At 36.3% G+C, this 13,132-nt stretch overlaps 1 protein-coding gene across 1 annotated transcript in view; it reads right to left on the bottom strand.

Moving 5' to 3' along the window:
• Positions 1 to 13,132, bottom strand: part of LOC117918768 (paladin) — a 98,492-nt gene that overhangs the window by 11,978 nt on the left and 73,382 nt on the right. Inside the window, exons 15-17 of the mRNA XM_034835653.1 lie at positions 11,896 to 12,126; positions 11,524 to 11,807; positions 8,358 to 8,642 (exon numbers count right to left, since the gene is read on the bottom strand). Coding sequence (XP_034691544.1) covers positions 8,358 to 8,642; positions 11,524 to 11,807; positions 11,896 to 12,126 — 800 coding nt within the window. The remainder of the gene's footprint in view (positions 1 to 8,357; positions 8,643 to 11,523; positions 11,808 to 11,895; positions 12,127 to 13,132) is intronic.

Below are 13,132 nucleotides of genomic sequence, written 5' to 3'. Positions count from 1 at the left end.
CCCTACCTCTCCATTCTATCCTTTATGCCCCTGAGTGTCTTTTTAATCTTATTTTCATCAACAAAATAACTTGCACTCTTAACTGTTCTATCACTTTTTTTGATAAATCTGTGATCTTGCAGGACTGGAGTACGGGGAAGACGATTGGCATAGGGGGTGAGTCTCAAGGCCTCTATCACCTCACATCACCTTCATCTCCTACAACTTGCATATCCACCGATGCTCCTCTTCTCATTCACAATCGTCTGGGTCATCCTAGTCTCTCCAAGTTCTAGAAGATGGTCCCTCGTTTTTCCACTTTGTCGTCTCTTGCGTGTGAGTCGTGTCAGCTTGAGAAACATACTCGTGTCTTGTTCCCAAAGCGTTTGAATAATCGGGCAAAGTCTTCTTTTGAACTTGTCCACAATGATGTTTGGGGTTCGTGTCGGACCGCGTCTACTTTAGGATTTCAGTATTTTGTCACTTTCATTGATGATTATTCAAGATGTACTTGGTTATTTTTAATGAAAAATCGAGCTGAGTTATTCTCTATTTTCCAAAAATTTTATGCTGAAATCCAAACACAATTCAATGTTTCTATTTGAGTGTTACGCAGTGACAATGCTCGGGAATATTTTTCTACATCCTTTACTTTTTTTATGTCCCAACATGGGATCCTCCATTAGTCATCTTGTGCTCATACTCCTCAACAAAATGGGGTTGCTAAACGTAAAAATCGACATCTTGTTGAGACAGCTCGTACCCTCCTTCTCCATAGTCATGTTCCTTTTCGTTTTGGGGGGATGTTGTTCTTATAGCCTGTTACTTGATTAATCGTATGCCCTCATCTATATTACATGACCAAATCCCTCATTCATTTTTTTTTTCCTACCTAACCTCTTTATTTCCTTCCTCCTCGTGTCTTTGGCTGTACTTGTTTTGTTCATACTCTCATACCTGGACAGGACAAGCTCTCCGCCAAGGCTATGAAATGCATCTTCTTGGGATACTCTCGACTTCAGAAGGGCTATCGTTGTTATTCCCCTGACACTCATCGTTATTTCCTCTCCGCTGATGTCATCTTCTTTGAGGACTCTCCATTCTTCTCATCCTCTGAATCTCTTCCCATTTCTGAAGTATTGCCACTTCCCTATATATCCCTCCCTTCAGATGCGCTCTCTCGTCCTCTTCAGGTTTATCATCGTCGACATCGTGCTATTGCTCCTCCTCTCTCTTCAGCTGAGGTACCTGATGACTCACCTCTTGTCCCACCGATTTCTCCTACCCCGGCCCTGTCATCTACTGACCATTTGCCTATTGCTCTTCGGAAAGGTAATCGATCTACTTGTAATCCTCATCCTATTTATAATTTTTTGAGCTACCATCGATTATCTTCATCCTATTCTGCCTTTGTCTCTACTTTATCCTCTGTTTCTCTTCTTAAGAGCACTAGTGAGGCACTTTCTCATCCTGGGTGGCGATAGGCAATGGTTGATGAAATGGCTGCTCTGCACTCCAATGGCACATGGGATCTTGTTTCTTTACCTCCTGGTAAATCTACAGTTGGATGTCGCTGTGTCTAATTGTTAAAGTTGGTCCTAATGGTTAGGTCGATCGCCTTAAGGCCCGCTTGGTTGCCAAAGGTTATACTCAGATTTATGGTTGTGACTATGGTGACACCTTCTCTCTTGTTGCCAAGATTGCTTTTGTTCGCTTATTTCTCTCCATGGCAGCTATGTGTCATTGGCCTCTTTATCAGTTGGATATTACGAATGCTTTCCTTCATGGTGAACTTTTCGAGGAAGTGTATATGGAGCAACCACCTGGTTTTGTTGCTCAGGGGGAGTCTGGTTTAGTGTGCAAGTTATGCCACTCTCTATATGGCCTGAAACAGTCTTCTCGGGCATGGTTTGGGCGTTTTAGTTCAGTTGTTCAAGAGTTTGGAATGCTTTGGAGTGAAGCAGATCATTCAGTTTTCTATCATCATAACTCTTCGAGCCAGTGCATCTATTTGGTAGTTTATGTGGATGACATTGTCATTACAGGCAGTGATCAGGAGGGTATCCAAAGACTAAAGCAACACCTTTTCAACCACTTTCAAACCAAAGACTTGGGCAAACTCAAGTACTTTCTAGGATTTGAAATAGTTTAATCCAGTTCAGGTGTGGTTATGTCACAAAGGAAGTATGCCTTAGACATCTTGGAAGAAACAGGTATGTTAGAATGTAAACCTGTTGACACTCCTATGGATCCAAATGTCAAACTTGTACCAGAACAGGGGAAGCCTCTAAGAGATCCTGGGAGATATTGACGACTTGTAGGCAAACTGAACTACCTCACCATCACTCGGCCAGACATCTCTTTTCCTGTGAGTGTGGTTGGTCAATTTCTACAGTCACCATGTGACAACCATTGGGATGTTGTGATCCGCATTCTTCGATATATTAAAGGAACACCAGGCCAAGGTATGTTGTATGAAGATAAGGGTCATACCCAAATTGTTGGTTACACAGATGCAGACTGGGCTGGTTCACCCTCAGATAGGCGTTCCACCTCAGGGTATTGTGTTTTTATTGGAGGTAACTTAATATCCTGGAAGAGTAAGAAACAAGATGTAGTGGCCAGATCAAGCGCCAAAGCTGAGTATCAAGTTATGGCTTTGGCAACATGTGAACTCATATGGTTGAGGTAACTCCTTCAGGAATTGAGATTTGGAAAAGATGAACAGATAAAGCTAGTCTGTGACAATCAAGCCGCATTACATATTGCATCAAATCCAGTCTTTCATGAAAGGACCAAGCATATTGAAGTTGACTGTCACTTCATTAGAGAGAAGATCGCATCAGGGTGTGTTGCTACAAGTTTTGTTAATTCAAATGATCAACTAGCAGACATCTTTACTAAATCTCTCAGAGGTCCTAGGATTAAATATATTTGTAACAAACTTGGTGCATATGACATATATGCTCCAACTTGAGGGGGAGTGTTGAATATAATGTATCTATAGTGTACAATATTTCTTTCCTTTCTTAATATAGGTCATATATATGATAGTTAGTTCAACCTAGCCTTGTATATATATTTCTCTATTGTAAGAAGTTAATCATATGAATGAGAATTAAGGTTTTCTCTCTCTCTCTCTCTTTCAACATATAGGATTCATCCAAATGGTTGGAACACCAGCATTCTAGTTAGGTGGTCACATAGATGCCCTTAGAAGGCCATTGCTCAAGTTTTCTAGGATTTCATTGGTCATACTCGTTTTGTGATAAGCGATGGAGCAAGGATCCACTTCTAGGAAGGCTTATGGTGGGGGATCAACCTCTATACTCTCAAATTCTTCTATCTTTTCAGAGCAAGGATTCAATTTGTTCTTGCAACCTCCCATCCTTTATTTTTCTTGGAATCTTATCTTTCATTTTAATCTCACTAATGTGGAGATAGGATTTGAAAAGACTAATTTCTTCTCTCTTTCGTGAGCATTTGATTCCATCTATCCTTGATAAGAGAGCTTAATCTTTATATTTTTCAAGTATATTTCACTAAAATCCTTCCTTTTAGTCGTGTCCACTCTACTAGTTCCTATTTATTTCTCTATCAAAATTCATTTGGCAATCTAAAATCCCATCTAAGGTCAAGTTCTTTGCCTGGTCAACACCAATGACTTGCTTCCGGTGAGAAAACCTCACAAAATCCTTAGTCCTCACCATCGCACTAGGCATATGATGAATGACGGGATGATTGCTCATCATTTTTATACTGATCAACGACTATGGTGCTTTGACATAGATTGTTCAATGTGGTCAGGCTAGATTAGGTTCCTCTAGGGGGCATAAGTGATATGAAGACCATTTCCTTTACAGGCATGGCTTGGGAAGTACAAGTAGAGGCAAAACCCTTTAGAAAAGCCCCTGCCTCACTTTGATTTGGATATAGTATGGTGGGAAAGATATGCAAGGATTATCAAGGATAAATGGAGAAGTATAGAATCGAAATGAGACATAATTTACTTTTATTCCTCTTTTAGGCCTCAACAACTTCAGATTTCAAGGGCACTCCTCTTAGTATTCTTCAGCTCAATTGGAACTTGGTATGTAAATCGAGGTTTTAATACAACAAATCTTGGAGCAATGCTTTGACCTCCTTTTGTAGATGCATTGATTTCTTAGGAGGTTTTGAATAGAACCTCTTTTCTTTTGTGTAGTGTGTGGTATGTAAGAGTCTTATTTTATATATATAGGCTTGTTACACATTACAAAAGCAAAAATAAACAGGACTCAAATATAAAATGCAAATGATAGAACAAAGTGTCACAACCAGTATTGTTGTTCAAGTGCACCCTCATAGTTCAATAGTGAACATGTAGATTAGTGGTGGAGTTAGAAATTTGTTTTATACAGGGCAGAGATAAGGAATATATTTCCAGTGTGATGGGTTGGGAAAAAATAAATCAAATTTCTATTGTGGCTTGATGATAGCCACCTTAACTTCTTCATGAAAGGCAAAGGATCAAATCTCATTTTAGGACTGTTTTGGTTTTCATTTTTCTCTCGGCACCATGTGGCTCCGCCACTGATGTAGATCATCAGCTGAAATAGGTTCACCATGAGTTGTGACTGAGTTTATGAAGGAGTCATGTTTTGTGCTAATTCAACATGAATATGCAAGAACAAAATCTCCTTGAGATATGGGTTGGGTAGCTGCAATAAAGCTATCTGCAATAGTTTTCATTTTTAATAGATATTCAATGATACAAAGAGTTTGATTTCCTGTTATTGTAGACAAAGAAGCTTGATGTGAGCATAGTTGAAAGTACCAGGTAACAATGTAGTGTTTGATGAAGGAACCACCATTGTTGAGGAATTGAGGTTGACTTGAACAGAGAAGATGAAGATGCAGCCATGATATTGAGGCATTAGAGTAGTAAAGACAATAATTTGATGAAGATAATTTCTCCACTTCTCTTTTTGGAGACTATATTTAGATTGTGTCACACTATAATTGATATTAGAGAATCATATATCGCATATATAGTTTCCACACATTATTCCAGTATAAATTTAATAGGATTTAAATACAAAAAACCCATAATAAAACATAAACAAATTCCTTGGAGAAATACGTATACTTATCCTTACTTGGTGTGTGTGAATTCTCATCCTTGTTTGGTGTGGCTGAATCCTTATCCTTATTTTATGTATTGTGTGTTTGTGTGTATAAATGTGTGCATGCACTTACATGTGTATGACCTGTATCTGGAATCTACCTTGAGGTCACCTAAAATTCTACTGATTGCACTTTTTTGAATATGACAATTGTAATGTCTTCATAACATAGATGTAGCATGTTTCCTATATTAAATCATTGTAGAGTTAAAGTTATAAGCTTTTGTATGTTTGGCTTATGAGCCCTAACAAAGAGATTTTTCTCTTTTATTTCCTATATATTACTCGTTTATTAAAAGAAACTATGGAATATTTTCATCCATTTATTCCTCTAATAGGTTTATACAGTATAATGATAATTGAATTGTACATACAAAAGTCTTCTTCTTCTTTTTCCCTTAACAAATACATATATATCTATTTATATGATTTTGGCACTCATATTTGTACAACTAATGGTCCCAAAATGCATTTGTGGAGGGTAGACAAATATTGGATGTAGTGTTTGTTGCCAAGGAAGCCATTGATTCGATTTTGAAAAGCAATGTTGGCACAATTTTGAGCAAACTTGACATAGAGAAGGCTTACGATCATGTGGACTGGTCCTTCCTGATTTCGGTCTTGGAAAAGATGGGTTTTGGGGAGAAGTAGATCAGATGGATTAAGTGGTGTATATCCACTACCAGTTTTTTTGGCTTTTTCCAAAGCTCTAGGAGCCTAAGGCAAGGAGACCCTTCGCCTTATTTGTTTGTGATTACTATGGGAGCTCTTAGTTGCCTCCTAAAGAGAGCTGTAAGCAGGGGTTATTTGTCGGCTTGTTAGGTGAAGGGTAGAGGTGAAGGGTTGAGATCTCCCACTTGTTGTTTGCAAATGATACGTTGGTTTTTTGTTAGGCTTCTCAGTACCAGATGACTTATTTATGATGACCGCTTATATGGTTTGAGGCTATTTTAGGGTTGAGAGTTAACTTGGATAAAAGTGAGTTAATATCAATGGGAAGTGTGGCTAATGTGGAGGATTTGGCTTCAGAGCTTGGTTGTAAGTGGGAAGCTTACCCTCCACTTACTTGGGGATGTCGTTGGGTGCTCTTTTCAAGTCTGTGGCAGCTTGGGATGGAGTAGAAGAGAGGTTTCGTAACAAATTGACTATGTGGAAGAGATTATATAATGCCAAGGGAGGGAGAATTACCTTGATAGGAAGCACTTTGTTGAACCTACCTATTTATTTCATGTCTATCCTTTATAGCCAAGTATGGTCAGATTAAGGTTTGAGGAAATTCAAAGGGATTTTTTGTGGGGAGGTGGGGCTTTAGAGCGAAAACCTCATCCAGTAAGATGGGCGACCATTTGCTAGATAAAGGAAAATGAGGGATTGGGAGTTAAGAGTCTTTCTACTCTCAACAAGGCTCTCCTTTGCAAATGGAGTTAGCGCTTTGCGAATGAGAGAGAGACCTTTTAGAATCAAATAATCAGGGGGAAGTATGGGGAGGAACGAGGTGAATAGTGTTCTTGTGAAGTAAGAGAGGGATATGGTGTAAGGTTGTGGAAAGTAATTAGGAAGTTTTGGCACCTCGCCAATAGTAGATTTTCTTTTGTGGTGGGTGAAGGGCAAAGGGTGAATTTTTTAAGGGATAAGTGGTGTGGAGCTACACCTTTGTGTGATTCTTTCCCCTCTTTATTTGCTTTAACCGTTTCCAAGGAGGCTTGGGTAAAGGATGTATGGAATTTCTTAGAAGCTGGGAGGAGTTAAAGTCCTTTCTTCTCTAGACTTTTCAATGATTGGGAGGTAGATCATGTAGAAAACCTATTGTTATGCCTGTATGGGAAGAGAGTGAATTTGGATGAGGTTAGAGTGCATTAGATGGAGACGAAGAGTGACGAGTTCTTTGTTAAGTCTCTCTACAAAGCTTTAGAGTCGGGCTCTTCAGTTTCTTTTCCAATGAAGATCATTTGGAATTTGTGTGTGCAACCAAAAGTGAGCTTCTTTGCTTGGGAGGCTTTGTGGGGAAAAACTTTAACATTGGACCAAATTTAGAAGAGGAAATGGGCTCGAGGCAAATAGATGTTATCTTTGTCAAATGTATGAGGAATCCATAGATCACTTACTTCTCTATTGTGCAAAGACAAGGGCTTTGTGGGATATGTTCTTTACTCTTTTTGGAGTTTCGTGCGTGCTTCCTTCTTTGGTTAGGGAAACACTTTTAAGTTGGAATGGGTCGTTTGTGGGCAAAAAGCATAAGAAAGCTTGGAGAGCAAGTCTCTAATGCATTTTTTGGATAGTTTGAAATGTAAGGAATAGAATCGTCTTTGAAGACAATGTGTTGTCCATCTAAAGGCTAAAAGGTTCTTTTGTTTACTTTCTTTTGTTTATAAAGGATGGTCCTTTGATGTTAACTGGTTTCATTAATTGGGTGGACTCTCGTTGAGGGTGAGGTTGTTTTTTGTACATCCTTTTAGACAGTTTTTTTGTTTCAGCTGTGAGGAGGTGAGTGTATCCATCTTTGTAATATGTGAATTTTCCTTTACTTATCCCAAAAAAAAAAAAAAAATTATAGGATAATTGGTAAAAGCTTAGGAACTAATACTTTGATATAAAACTGAAAGCAACCGATAATCTCATTCCTAATAAAATTAAACTGAAAAAGGGCCTCAAACTAATCAGGAAAACTTACCTATTGGCTTGCATATGAATAATGATTATAAGACAAGGTAAAAGCACCTAATGAAAAGATGCATCATCAAAACAATTTGTGCAATAGACTTATTAAGTAGATGAAGGCCTAAACTTTGAGCGGTTCTTATATTATAATTATTTGGATCTTCCAAATAGAGTTACATCATGGGGAATTTTTGTATAACTAATATTACAAAGGTATGCACACTTAATAAGGAGTACACCATCTAGTATGTCTACAGGAAGGTTCTCTGAGCTGAACAATTAAATCTGGATCTTTGCGTCATCATTAAACTATTTGCATAACAAACCAAACCAAAACAACCAATGATTATATAATCTTTCAAATTGTTCCTTTTATCCTCCAAGAATTCCTTGGTGTGTTGTTTAAGTTCAATGGATGATTTTATATTAAACAAGTAATAGTACCAGATGAGCTTCCATTCAATATGTTTCTGAAAAAGATGGCATACCTTTATTCATAATTAATTTATCTTTGTTTTTGATTAAAAAAAAAGAAAAAAAAAAGAGATGGCATACCTTTCTATGACGATGTCAACATCTGCTTTGCTCTTGGGACCATACATGAGGACTCTTGTGAGGCTTAATATGTCCCGGTAATCACCCATTTTATGCACTTCATCAGAATCCCGAGAAGGTGAGTTCTCTTCAAGTGTAGAAAACAAATTTGGTGTGCTAATCAAAGGTTCTGGAACCTTTGGTGCAAGCTTTGCCTCTGCATCAAGTTTAATGCAAATAATAGCCATTGCGTATGCAACTCCTCCAAACCCTGTATGTGAGACGAAAAGATAACAACCTGCAGAGCTGTAAATAAAAGTTATTTTAGTTCTTGACATCATTTTCAGGTTGAAAATATAATTTCAGAAAGGAAAATTTTCTAAAATGATGCTAAAAGAATGCTCTCTCCTTAAAAATTATTGACTAATTTATGCATTAGTCAATCCTCAAAAATGCCAAGATCAATACCCAAACCCAAAGTAACAGTTTGACCAATTTCCATCAACATCCGCAACTTTAGAAAAAGAAAGATGTCCTTGCCATAACAATTTGGACAAAAAGACTAGCAGAATTATCAGATCCCTTTTACCCTTTAGGGAGGATAACTTTTGCACTTAAAAATTTCAAAACCATAGAGAGTATTTTGAAATTGGGAATTTTAATCTTCTTGTACCATGTACAAAACAATGTTCCTGACATCTATCCATCCGATTTTTCTTATTTGAAGAATCAAAAGCTATGGCAATTTGGTATCAACGCAAGTTCTGAACTTCTAGAAAAAAAAATGATTTATCCCCACAAATATGTGAAAAAAAAAAAAGATTATCAAATACATTTACATTAATTGTTCTTATAGAATTAAATTAACCTTTGGCAAATGCAATGCTGCAGCTACAAACTATTATATTTAAAGATTGATTGGTAAAGATGATGGGGATAAATCTCCAAAATCTACTCAAGAAGAAATAAAAGGAAATAATGAAATCCGAAATTACTCTATCATGGTGTTTAGGCAATTTTGAATCGTTTTAGGTTCTTTACTGTCATAGCTGATTAATACTTGGTATTTGAGTTGCATTTAGAATTGGGAAGTTTATTTATTGGAAATTTCTCCTTACAAGAAGTTTCTATATTTCTACACTTTCTATTTTTTTTTTAAAAAAAAGGAATTATTTTTTTTCTTGAAGTTTCTACTTTGAGTCCCTAGAATCTAGAATTTTCTTTATTAGAAACCTTTATTACAAGAAGTTTTTATAAAGTTTCTAATTTTGAGAGAAAAGTCTCTATTTTCTTTTAATTTCATTATTTAGAAGTTTTAAGAAAGAAATAAGAGTCCTATTAAGTTAATATATAGGTTAGGTTTCTTTTTACTAAGTTTTTCGGGTTTTCTAAAGCTTATAAATAAGGCTAATTGACATAAAACAAGATTAATGATTGATGATGAATAATATTCAGTTTTTTGCATACCTTGCAACTTTCAATAGTGAGACTGCATTGATCTTCCTTATCTTAAAAGGTCTTATTAAGACTCTAAAGTTTCTTCTATTTCTTCTTTATCTTTTTTTTTTTTTTGTTATCTTTTATTTTATTTTATTTTTCCCCTTGTTATACTCTTATTCTTGTTTCCCTCCTGAACTTTTAATAGATTGAAACCCTAGCGATGAAGATAAAGATGTTAAACTACACTTACATTAGGTGTAAATATAGGAAGCGATAGATTTTGTTATTTATTATTTATTAATTATTGATAATGTTTTATTAGAGTTAGGATTCTTCTAATCAGTTTCCTACTAGAGTTAGAATTGTCTATCTATATATAGGCGCAGTGATGTTAACTACATGAGACTTTTCTGATTAATAATTTTCATAATTTCTTTGCAATCTCTCTCTTCTACTTCTATTCATTCTTTTCTCTATACTGTTCTGCATCATTTCGTATCAAATCTCTACTGTTCGACATCACCAAGCCTCCCTTATTTGATTGTAGACCACCATCCTAGGGTTGTACTACATCATAAGATGACATGTTCAACTAGCAAAGTGAAACAAACGTGTAAAGACAGTGTAGACTTCTAGGTTCTCCAAATATTTGATTCCATGGATTGGGACATTGCAATACAGGCACACTTTGAGGTTGAGTTTTCTACTTGGGGAAATATGGTAGGACTATTTACATGTAATCATGGGAAATGCAATAGAACTAAAATTAGGATTTGTTTTAGTAAGTATTTTAATTCTAACAGAAGCTTATTCCATTCAAGTTTTATTTATGAATATTTTGTACATGGAAAGAGGTAAATTTCCAAATGCATTGGGATTTAAGTTTAGAAGGTACTAGAAATAGTTTATTCTGATTGTCATCCAAATACTAAATGGGTATTAGATTAGGTGTCTTTTGGCATGCTTGGAGTATGTATTAGATTAGATGTATGTATAACTAATACATGCATCTAACTGAAATAAAAGGCTAAAATAATGCTTGAAGGGTGAATGCCAGATTTTGATGAATGAAATTTATTAAATATATGTTTGGCTCAATGATCATGAACCTAGCATGCCAAAAGGCTCAAGTTGAGCTTGTCTATGTTTGACACTCTGAAGTCAAGTCTAGGCCAAACTAAATTTTTTAAAATTAATCCTCAAAGGGTACTATAATAATTTCATCCTGTATAAATATTTAAGAAGAAAACAATCCACAGAGAGAGAGCTTTTTGCCCTTTCTCTAACCCTATCCTGACTTCAGCCCCATTTCCTTCCAAAGTTCAGCAATAAACATGACTCTCCCTCTCCCAAGCCTGCACCACAGGTTGCAAAAAGCTCTCTCTCTCTCTCGCTCTCCCTGAATTGTTTTCTTCTTCTTTCTCTTCCTTATTTCCCATTGGGGAACTGTCTTCATCTTATTTCAAAGAACCATGCAAGGTATATCACCTACTTTAAGAGTTGGTAAAGAGGAACAATTTACATACATGGGTTTGTTGGCACAATTACATCACCTGATCCAACAGCTGGTTCAGAACTATGCAAGTTGCAACACCTACTACAGTGATTGGTCAAAACCAACAACTTTTTTTGATTGGAAAAACCAACAACTTCTGAAGCTAAAGCTTTTAATATAGAAATTAGTTTAAAAGCTTCCCTTTTAATGTACAAATTACTTTCAATGTAGAAACTAGGAATTGATACTTACTCATCTTTACAGTACTGGATTGCATCAACATCTGAAGCTAAAGCTTCCCTTTCTCTTGTTAATGGTATCCTTCTTTGTGCTATATTATACCCCTCATCTTTCAGAGCGGCATATACTTCAGCAGGCGTCTTGACATCATCCACAAAGATGTTCTCCCAGTATCCTATGACACTGCACTGATTTAAAGCAGGGCTATATTCTTCACGATGTAAAAGCATTCGGCCGCCAGACTGTCTGACCTCAGATAATATGTCTTCCTTCAACCGTGCCTCCATGTGTTCCACCTGCAAAATGTTTACAAAAGGAAAGTCAGGAATATATTTGGCCTAAATTACTCCTTAGAATAAATTGAATGTGATGACAATGACACACCACTGGACCAGTAATTCCCACATGCTTGAGTGTATCAACAGGTTTATTTAGTTCCCTAAGGACAAAGGGTGTGCCATTAATGTAAACAACTGCCTCTTCTCTCAAATCAGTTAATATCACTTTCTGATGAAAACTTCCTTCTGCAATGGGCTTGGCACCTAAATAGGCTAACATCTCTTTAGCACCAGTAATAGTTGGAGTTGCCATGCTATACACAGGGTATCCATCCACCTGAAACATATGAAAATTTTAGGCCACGAAAAAAGTGCAGTATGCAGTTTATCTCCTCATAACAAGACAAGATTCTAAGAAAAGGGAGTAGAATACAATCACATGTTAAATCTTTAGGCGAAAAAAGAAGAAGCAGAAATAACATATAAACAAAGGTTCAGAAGTGACATTTTATGACGAACTTTATCTCCTCACAAGAAGATGAGCTTCTAAGCAAGTCTCCTTCTCTCTCTCTCTCTCTCTCTCTCTCTCTCTCTCTCTCTATATATATATATATATATATATATTTAAGTTCAAAAGTAACATTTTATGATGAAGTTCATCTCCTCACAACAAGATGTGTTTCTAAGGATGTCTCTTTCAATTTCTATCTCTCTCTAATGCAATACTCAAGTGCACCATACCAAGCAACACTCTCTCACTCACTCACTCAGTCCAGTGCACCATCAATTTTATACATCTATTAAGCTAAGGCCCAACCTGTACCCTTTGACCAAGCTAAGACCACACCCCAACCTGTACTTTTAGCCACCCTACATATGTAGACCTCTCTCTCTCTCTCTTCTCTGTTGGAAAATAGAATCTTATTATTTCTTTGAAAAATTAGTACAAATATATATACAACTTTCAAACTTATACAATAAATGGAAATAGAATAAGATAGTTGACCTATTTCTAAAATTCCTCCTACAAATCTTCTAAATTACAATTTCCCTAATTTACATAGTCAACTAACCTAAATATGCACAAAATCAGGAATAAATCAAATAAACTCCATGAAATCAAGAATAATTATTGGATTCTAGCACACCCCTCAAACTGGTTCAAAGATATCTTTCATTCCCAACTTGCTAACCATAGAGTTGAATGTAGGATTTTGAACTCCCTTTGTGAAGACATAAGCTAGTTGTAGTTTGGATGCAACAAATGGAGTGCAAATCAATCCACTATCAATCTTTTCTTTAATGAAATGTCTACCAATCTTAACATGTTTAGTCCTATCATG

Source organism: Vitis riparia, chromosome 7 (assembly GCF_004353265.1).
Source record: "Vitis riparia cultivar Riparia Gloire de Montpellier isolate 1030 chromosome 7, EGFV_Vit.rip_1.0, whole genome shotgun sequence".
NCBI classification, from domain to species: Eukaryota; Viridiplantae; Streptophyta; class Magnoliopsida; order Vitales; family Vitaceae; genus Vitis; species Vitis riparia.
Note: the sequence above shows the minus strand (reverse complement) of the source record. Positions and strands in the feature narration are given on the sequence as shown.